Consider the following 9,911-nt stretch of genomic DNA (forward strand, 5'->3'; position numbering starts at 1 on the left):
CAATAAAATGAAACAGCTGTTCTTGTTTCAATCGTTCAGTAAACTCAACAAGAAGCTTGTTGCTTCTATTGTATGACCTACTAAAATCGTAGCGTTTCAGAGAAAAAGGGACAAGTTGTTGCATGCATGTGATAAAGTCTGTTCCGCTAAACTGATTATTCTTTACTAACTGCCTTTCGTTCCTATTAGTAGTACAAAAGAACACTATTGTTCTTGCCCCAGTTGTTCAAAAGGTGGATAACACTCTCCACCGGATAAATCACTATCCATTGGATATCGCAATTGGTTTGGCTATGACTGGATAGTGATTTCTCCAGCTGATAGCAATATCCATCGTGTTTTAACAACTGGGGCCAGAATAATAATGCTTCTGTAATGAATGGTAACAATGGTTCCTTTTAACGGTTCCTCTCAGAAAGATCCCTGTTGAGCACAACTCTTATCATCATCATCATCGTCATTATTAATCAAGAATTCCACTTTATTTCCATGATAAAAATATTTACAAAAATTAAAATATCTCCAAAAGATGAGAACTATAAATTTACAAGCAATATAGACATTCCCCTGTTTTAAAACTGTTTTAAAACTTCTAAAAAATATATAATAATAATAATAATAATAATAATTATTATTATTATTAATAATAATAATAAAAGTATTCTGAATACTTGTGAAGTTGTCTGGCGAACTGCAGGACAATTCGGTGTCTCTGAACGAACGAATTTGGTTTGTTGTTTAGTTTAATTTGAAATTTGAGTTTATCGACATTGTGGTCACAACATGGCAAGTAATGGATCGCAGGAACGACTTGTGCGGATAAACGGAAGGATAAAATGGACTGAGGTGGGGAATCATGATATTTTGGAGTGCAAAAAGCAAGCCCAGCGACTGGTTAACTCAGAAAACCCACCGCGTTTTGACAATGGAAGGAAGAAAGGCTACATGGGGATAATGAAACAGCTTTGGGAAGAGAAGGGCTATGGTTATCTGGAGCTCACGGAGCAGAATCTAAGAGACCAAGCGGCGAAACTGGAGAAAACACTAGGGAACGTTAGACAGAGAATAAGCGAAAACATCAGAACAAGAGAGTGCGAAAGGAACGAAGAACCAGTCGAAGGTTTTCAAAATGCAAATACAGGAGACCAAGATTTGCATATGGAAGAAAGTGAAGCGGTTCCGGATGAACGGCCTTCCTTAAGCTCAGAAGCACGTGAGCTTCTGAAATCAGCGACCAATGTTTACATCCATATCCACCCGTGCGAAGGCGATTTTAGTAATCGTACTATTGATACACGAACAAAAGGAACGCCAACAAAGGGCGACCATGAGAATATTAATAAGGTGATAACGGAGTTAATGAAGCAGTGCAGAGTATCCCCGACGGACAATCCATTTAGCTATCTTTGGATTGCTAATTGTGTGCTTTATTCTGTTGTCACGGCATTCCTTTTGTATAAAGGATGGAAAAAACAAGGATCAGGAAAATCATCAAACCACAAGAGTAAAAGATCAAAGTGTCAAAAAGCGTACGAGGAAAAGGCGGAGTGTCTTCGGAAAAAGATCTCAATGGCTAAATCTGAAATCGAGCGTCTGAAAGAAAACAGGAAAATGACGAAAAGAGGAAAAAGGAACAGAGCGATCCTACAACAAGAATGCAAAGAGTTATCCATAGCTTCACTTGTGAGTTACATGGAAAGGCAGAAATGTGCGTTGAGGAAACTGAAAAGAGCTTTTGGCAGGAATAAGAAGAATAAAGAAGCGAAGGTTCTAAATCAACAGTTTAAGGAAGATGCAGGGCGCGTGTATGCTAATATGAGGGAGATGCTAGCCAAATGCGAAGACTGTGATCGCCCCAAGTATGAGGGAGCTAATGGAAACACCGCTGCAGAGGAGAGAGAGAAGTTCGGGAGTATTGAAGAAGCCAGTTCGTTCTGGAGAGAACTGTGGGAAGGAGAGGGGACTGGGAATAGCCTGGCTGAATGGCTGAACGAAGTGAGAGATGCGATCTTTAGTAAGGTCCCTCCACCGACAGAAGAGGCCTGGACACTAGAAACCGCTGAAGCAGTAGGGATATTGAAAAGGAAGAAGAACTGGAGTGCTCCGGGGCCGGACAAGTTGGTCAACTACTGGTGGAAGCGTGCGCAAGTGCTACACGAAGGCATGGCCCGGTCGTTTGAAGCGATCTCGAGAAGTAATGATGACTATCCATCCTGGTTTGCTGAGGGAAAAACATCTTTGATACCCAAACCGGGGGAATTCACCAGCGACAATCAGAGACCAATCACTTGTTTAAATACGGCTTATAAGTGGTTTACTTCGTGTGTTCTCGGTCCCACGGATCAACATCTGGAAGAGCATGGGCTGATGGAAGGATCGCAGAGAGGTGCAAAAAAGGGGTGTAGTGGAACGGTAGATAATTTGTTGATTGATAGGGTGGTGACGTTGGATTGTCAGAGAAGAAGGCGTAACCTAAGTATGGCATGGGTAGATGTGAAGAAGGCATGTGATTCGGTAGATCATGGGTGGTTAGGTGAGATGATGGTGCTGCATAGGTTTCCAAAGTGGCTGTGTAAGGTGATAAGTAAGTTGTGTAAGAGTTGGAAGACGAGAATCGTCGCCAACACGCGGCATGGGTGGGAAGTGTCTGATCCTATTATGTTTAAGAAAGGACTACCACAGGGAGATGCGCTCTGCCCGAGGCTTTTCACGATCTGCTTGAATCCCGTGGCCTGGAAGATCAGCGCCTCCGAGGGATACAAGTTATCTAAACCAATCAGTGCCACAGTGACTGATCTGCTGTATATTGACGATCTTAAAGTATTCGCAGCTAACGAGACCAAGTTGAACCGAGTGCTAGAATCAACGCAAGTGGCTATGGAAGACATCGGACTACAGTGGAATCCAAGGAAATGTGCAGTGGTCCATATAAGGAGAGGGATCCACTCCCAGGAGAATTTAGGAGGAGATATAGCTGGAGGAAGATTACCATCACTTGAAGTAGGAAAACAGTACAAGTTTCTTGGTGTTCTTGAGAGCTTAGTCCAGGAAGTGAAAATGGTACTTGAATGTGCAGCAAGGGAGTACCTGCGTCGATTGTCGATCATCTGGTCCAGTCCCCTCTCAGACTTTAACCGGGTGGCGGCTTCTAACCAGTTTGCCTTGCCGGTGTTGGGTTACTTAATGTGGACTCAACACTGGCCGATAACAGAGTTGAAGATCTTGGACAGGGAAGTGCGCAAGATCATAGTGGAAAATGGCGGGAAACACCCAGGTGGTTCTACGGCTCTCTTGTACCTCCCGAGGGAACAAGGCGGAAGAGGTCTACGTGCGGTGGAGATGGAGTATAAAGTGACCAAGGTCAAAGCAGCGATTCGAATGTATGAGAACCAAGACCCGGCGATGAAAATGGTGAGAGAGTTTGACGAAAGAGCCGAGTCATTCGGCCATAAATCAATAGTGAAAGATGCGGCAAAGTTTGCGGCGGAGTTGGGTGTTGACCTTCATCTTAAACACCCGGAACCTGTATGTGTTATGAGCAGTGGAGAGGCCATCCCACCGCAACGCGTGAAGGGAGTGCTGAAAGAATGTGTGGAGGAGAAGTATGGGAGGGACGTACGTGGCCTAGAATGGCAGGGGAAGCTGCTGAGAGAGAGAAAGGACGATGAACAGCTGTGCACGAACGGATGTTTCAGCTGGCTGAGTACATGGAGATCATGTCCCACGTATACTATTGCCGGTGCGTTTGAACTGTACGAGCAACTTTTGCCAACAAAGCTCTACACTAGCAAAAAGACTCACACATGTTGCTCTGGGGATGTGAAGTGTAGAATATGTGGCCACGCCCAAGAGGGTGTCTCTCATATCCTGTCCAGGTGCACTGCGTTGGCTCAGACCAAGTATTTGTTCAGACACAACATGGCTCTAAGGGTCCTTTTTTATGAGATCTTACATGACCAGGGTCTTCTCGAGGAAGTACCACCGTGGTACTCGCCAGTAATGCCCAAGCCGGAGTACAGGTCAGAACAAGTGGAAGCATGGTGGGATGTACCCGTGTATGCGGACCACAAGGAGGTTCGAGCCAACCGTATAGACGGGAGGATTGTGGATCATGCAAACAAGAAAGTGCTGACCTTAGAGATGAGCTGCCCTTGGATTAGTAACCGAGAGAAAAAGAGCGAGGAGAAGACGATGAAACCGAAACCTCAATTCAATCACTGGTAGGACGTAAGGCGAATCAAGTTTTAGAGGCCATGCAAAAGGCAGTCTTGTCGTCATCCCTAAATATAGCGAGAACTTTCAAGGTTATGATAGGAAGACCTAAGACCAAAGCCTGACTATCAGCCACGAAGAACGAGAGACATTACAGACATTTATATGCCTAGATTATAGTTTTTAGTCATGTAGATATATATATATTTTTATTTTTTTATTTTTATTTTTATTTTGTTATTTTTATTATTATTATTTTTTTTACTCATTTGGTTATTCCTTTTAAGTTTCGCTTGTGCGCACAGGTTACGCTTAGCGCCCTGTGTCGCTTTATAACACTGTGCATACAGATAGTTTTACTGCATAATAATAATAATAATAATAATAATAATAATAATAATAATAATAAAAGATAAAAATACGTATCTTAAGTTACAAATTTCTGTCTGATGAAATTTAATTATTGCCACCATCGTCGTCATCATCGTCATCATTGTCCTTCTACTCATTGTTGTCATCATCATTCAGGTAATCAGTCGTTCCTCCCCGTCTTCACCTCTTTGCTTTTCGAAGATGCTCTCTGCTGTCATATTTCTTCTTGACCATCTCTTCACTATCTTAATTCACCAGTACAACTTGTTTCCTTTCTTTTTCAGGAATCTCCCAGTCTTTCGAATGACCCTGTCTATTTTAAGACATTAGAAGCAGAAGTATTACACTCTCTCGAAAGGATTAAACATAAAATAGAAACAAAACGACATCTGAAGGCCGACATATGGTGTCACTTCGGAACCGTTCTTATTCGCCAGCCTGATGAAGGTATCATTTTCACTTTTGTGACTGATACGTTTAAATGAATCTGCGCACACCATGTTGATGTCAAGCGAGTTACGTTTTGTAAATTTGTGCGAGGAAGATAACTACGAAAAGATAGTGATACATGCTGTTTTTTTCTCGATCTGCATGCATACAAATGGCTCACCAGGTATAAAGTTCGTGACACACTTTTTAAACTTGTTTTCAAGTGCTCTCTCTTCCTTTTGTCTCAGTGAACGAAAATTCGGAGTTTTTGACCCAATCAATCGAGCCCAACTGTGTCACGAAAATGGAAAGGAAGTGCAAAATGGTACCCCAAAATTCCTAGTAAGTCCTAAATTTAAAAAAAAGTAGACTTCCTTCAGAGATTGGCCAAAAATCTTGATAAACATTCTGAAGATTACTCTTATTTGATCTGAACTGAATTGTGGCCAAATTATGTCGCATTGGACATCCCTTCCCCCTTGGTGTGCCTGAGCTTCTTGTACATAGCTAGGGTTGGAGATTGACAATTGATTTTAAAGAACTTGTGCATTTGACTTCCTTGTTGGTTAGGTCCTGGCGGCGAGTGGAGTATTGAAAATGCTTTGAGGAAGCTCTTGGAGGCAACTGAGTGGAAAACATTATTTAGAGGAGGGGTCAACCTAGATGAGAAATTTGTGGAACAGCATTTGCTCCATCAGTCCCTTCCCGAATATGAAGACTTTCAATCAAGATACGATATAACATTTCGAACGCCAAATGGGGGCCAACTAACTTTCAAGGTGAGGCCATGAGCCCATTACCGGGACTATGAGCAGAAATCCACAAGGAAATCACACCAAAAACAGCAAAATAAATGCGGAATAAGAGACGCTTACTAATGGTGGATGATTACAAAGAGGCTTATCGAAAACTTGGCTTAAGACTCTAATTAACACCTGGTCTGTGACGCTGTATTTTCACAGACCGAAGCTTTGTAGCCGAGTTTTTATTAGAGTTAGTATGACCATTCAACAACCCAAAGTAAAAATCTTTGCTATGTAATGGCGATGATTGGCTGGGAAGGTCTGCTTACACAGGAAAATTGATTTAAGTGTTAAAATGCTGCTACACAAATATATCGAATTTGCACGCTTTTAGTAAGGCTAATAACAAGTTTTTTTAGTCTATGTCAGCTGTCCATCAACCAATTACCAATACTTGCTTGGCAATATTAGTTGCCAAGAAGCATCACATCGTCATGTTGGAGTCGTGGTAGCCTGATTGTTAGCGTGCTGGACTCGGGATCAAGTGACTTCGGGGTTGCTTTGTTGTCAATTAATACAATAGACAATTGTCCAGATATTTGCAAGGATCACTCTTTTCTTACGTCTATAACCCGCTCTTCAAATATATATAAATGTACTTCAGACTGATTTCAATACTTTTGAGTTTAGAGTATTGTTTGGTTCGTAAGTTTCTCAAAGGATTATCGGGATACCATTGATGGACAGCATACAGTTACGACAAAAAAAGGGCACCCCCTCGTGTTGTTTCTTGAGAGAACCAGGCCAAGCACTGTTTACTTCCTGATAGATTTGCTCTTTCTCACTAGATAAATTTAAAAGTCTGGTGCGTGATGGAGGCTTACCATCGTTTAATAGTATAATGAAGTGGGTTTTACTTAAAGAGAACGCTATAGACTGGACTGGTCTTTTCTGTTCCAGGTATGGGTCACAAAGAAGAATCTTGGAAAAACGTTGGACAATATAGTAATCCCGTTTTCTGACCTAAAGAACATTTTGAATGAGGTATGCTTTGAAGACCAATTTACGAGCTCTCGATGCCGTGGATGGTTAATGTTACCACCTCAAAGATATCTGCGAGCAGACATCTTATTTCCCGGCTGCAAATTTGATTGCAGACTCACTATTCATGCACTAGCAGGTAAGTGTAGTACATTCATGAAACTTTCCCATTGCGCGTTCATTGTTGGCCGAAACTTTGCCTGGCCTTATTTATTTAATAGGGAAAGCAGACATTTCAATCCGGCTAATATGTTTACCTTGTTTCGGTACTTCCCGTGATTTTAGACAGTGGTCTCCACATGGACTTTGTGCCCAAAGACGACATAAGAAACACTTTGCAGAGATATCTCTCCAAAGTGACTTTTTCAGATGAAGATGACGTTGGACTTCGTCTCCCAGATGAGAAACTTCCAGATGGATTTCAAGTGCCATTTATGCGTTGTTCAAAACGAGCTGCGTATCGTTTCTCGGAAGATTTTTCAATTATTCTCTCAAAGGAGAGTACGGGCGTGTATGGAAGAGACATCAAAAAGGTATGATTGCGACCACCTTCTTCATGGTAACATTGATTTCTTTTGAGAAGGGGCATGTTCCTGTTGAGTGCTTTGATTGTAATCCACCTACTTCATTAAATTTCATCCCAGGGGATGTGGGGGGGGGGGGGGGGGTGGGTTAAGGGCTAGGGGTACGGGGAAGTTATGCAATCCACTGAAGTCAAACCGTTAGAGGCACAACCTTATAAAATCATCCAATTAAAAGAGGCAATACAATTGTCGTTCATCATGAACACAAAATATGCTAACCTTGTCCAAGAATATCTATAGCTGAAAAATAAATAAATAAATGAATCAATTAATAACAGTATTACACCTGATGCCTTTCGTTAGCAGAAAACAGAAATTCATTTTATTTTGCATGAATTCATGCTGTCTCGGCCTTTTTGGCCTCATCAGCATCGCTTAGCTAACATTTTAGCACCCCTTAAAGTGGCAGCTTCACATGCCATTCATGTCGTAAACTGGGTTGGGAACAGCAAAACTGTTTTCCCACGGCAAGCGTGTGGGAAGGTGGATCACATGGACCATATGAATGCATCTTCAGTATTGCACTTGTCCCACGGGCTCGTGCAAGTTTGGTCGTCTTTAAACAAAATTACTCGTGCTTATTTATTCCAAATTGCACTCGAAATCATGTGATTACCTATACAAATTGCCTACTCTCACGGGGTGTGAATTGAGTTTCATTGCGTTTTGGTGGACATTGCTATTTGTCTGTTGGTTCAATGGCGCAACCACCATATGAATGCATCTTCAGTATGATTATTGGAATGTCATTTTCTTTACTGAAATTGTGTTTCAAATAACATCATAACAGCGTTAAATTTTTAACCTCGGCTAATGCATTTGTCGTGGTCTGATTGGTTCACTCAATCTCGGCTATCAGCTCATATACCTTAGTTTGACCTTAAAGCAAAAAAATCGTTTTTGTGGAAAGTTTGGATCAATTCCGACGTTTAGAAGTACGCGGGTAGATACCGTTTCAAAGTAAAGCATATCAATTGGCAGAATTATATTAGAAGAGACAAACAATGGGATAGCATGGGATCTAGTATTACAAAAGAAAATAAGGCGAAGGGATCGTTTTTGAAGAACAAGAATCGTCTTTAAATCATACTGAGCAGCTTGGCCCCAAACAGCTATATCGTAATGTGGAAATACGAGTGATCGATAAATTTGAAGAAAGGTGTTTAATGGTAGATGGTGCCGCAATCTCGCTATTAAACCAACAATTTCACTAATCTCAGAAGCAATGTAATCAATGTGTTGTTTGAAAGTTATGTGCTCGTCAATTAGGACCCCATGAAATTTAACATAATCCTTATTTTCAAGAGGTGTTGCTGCGTTCAGATTGTTATCTTGTATTTTCAAGCATATCTGATAATTACGTTTCTTTTGCGTGGGCCTAAAATAACATAAGTTGGTTTCTTTGCGTTAATAGTTAGTTTATTTGCATTTAGCCAGTCGCATACATTATTCAATTTATTGTTAACTACGGCTGCTAAAGACTGCAAATTCTTGTCGGCATATAGTAATTTGTATCATCAGCAAAAAAGTAAACTCTGAGTTTATCAGAACTAGTATAAATGTCATTATTAGGAAGAGTAATGGTCCTAGAATTCGAACAGAAGCTTGCGGGACTCCAGTGACCGAATTCCTCTTGGCCGATATGATTATCAATTTGAGTTGTCTTAGTACGGTGAGCCAAGTAAGACGAAAACCAGTTACAGACAATACCCTTAATTCCATAATGATGCAGCTTGCTTTATAAAATAGAATGGTCAACTGTGTCAAATGCCTTTTTTGCCTTGGTACAGTGAGAAAAAACACTGCAAGTTTCCTGTAGTTCGTCTTCAGCAACCACGCTGTACATGGCGATGTGAACATCATTCTCAACAATCCAAACCCTACTTTGGGCCGTTAAGATGTTTCTTTGGGCATTTTCATTAAGTGCTTTGATTCTGTTTGCCTATTTTGTGTTTAGTTGAAGAAGAGAATCTTCATTTCAGAAACCAGACCAATCGTTTTCGCTCAACAGTTACTGTCGCTCAGCCTATTTATGGCATGTTTTTAAGCACCCAGTAGGATCTTTTGTTTTCCTCACCGTGCGTTGTAAGAACTTTGTAGTCAATCTCAAATAAAACATGTTTCATCGCCCAAGTTGTTGTCGCTATGTTATAAAAGAATTGGTTCATGCTTTTAGCTGTGCGTCTATCGAGTTATGGATGCACTTGGGAGTTTGCTAAGCACTCGAGAAGTTAGAGTGGCACTCGGCTATCGCCTCGTGCGACTCTTACGCTTCTCTTGTGCTTAGCAACCTCCCCTCCAATTCTTAATTAACTTGAATAACACTGTCGTTTACATTTTGGAAAATCTTTACTGGCACACTGTAAAAGCACTCGTACATGTACACTGCAACCGATCCAAGCCATAATATCCTCGTCGCAAATGTAATATGTTGAGCCAGTATACACAGTCATTTCTCCTATTTAACGTTTACTAGAACAAATCAGAAAAAAACTGGTCAGTCCTAACTAACACTACTGGAGAAGCAGGC

The 9,911-nt window shown here is 41.1% G+C and overlaps 1 protein-coding gene across 3 annotated transcripts in view; it reads left to right on the plus strand.

Annotated features, from left to right (window-relative positions):
- Positions 1-9,911, plus strand: part of LOC138049062 (uncharacterized) — a 67,528-nt gene that overhangs the window by 12,840 nt on the left and 44,777 nt on the right. For all 3 annotated transcript variants that reach the window (XR_011132289.1, XM_068895174.1, XM_068895173.1), the window contains 4 exons: positions 4,869-5,031; positions 5,584-5,792; positions 6,717-6,936; positions 7,083-7,330. Coding sequence is in view for 2 of the 3 variants with exons in the window: in XM_068895174.1 (XP_068751275.1) it covers positions 4,869-5,031; positions 5,584-5,792; positions 6,717-6,936; positions 7,083-7,330 (840 nt within the window). In the remaining variant the exon portion in view is untranslated. The remainder of the gene's footprint in view (positions 1-4,868; positions 5,032-5,583; positions 5,793-6,716; positions 6,937-7,082; positions 7,331-9,911) is intronic.

The sequence above is a fragment of the Montipora capricornis genome, chromosome 5 (genome assembly GCF_036669925.1).
Source record: "Montipora capricornis isolate CH-2021 chromosome 5, ASM3666992v2, whole genome shotgun sequence".
Lineage (NCBI taxonomy): Eukaryota > Metazoa > Cnidaria > Anthozoa > Scleractinia > Acroporidae > Montipora > Montipora capricornis.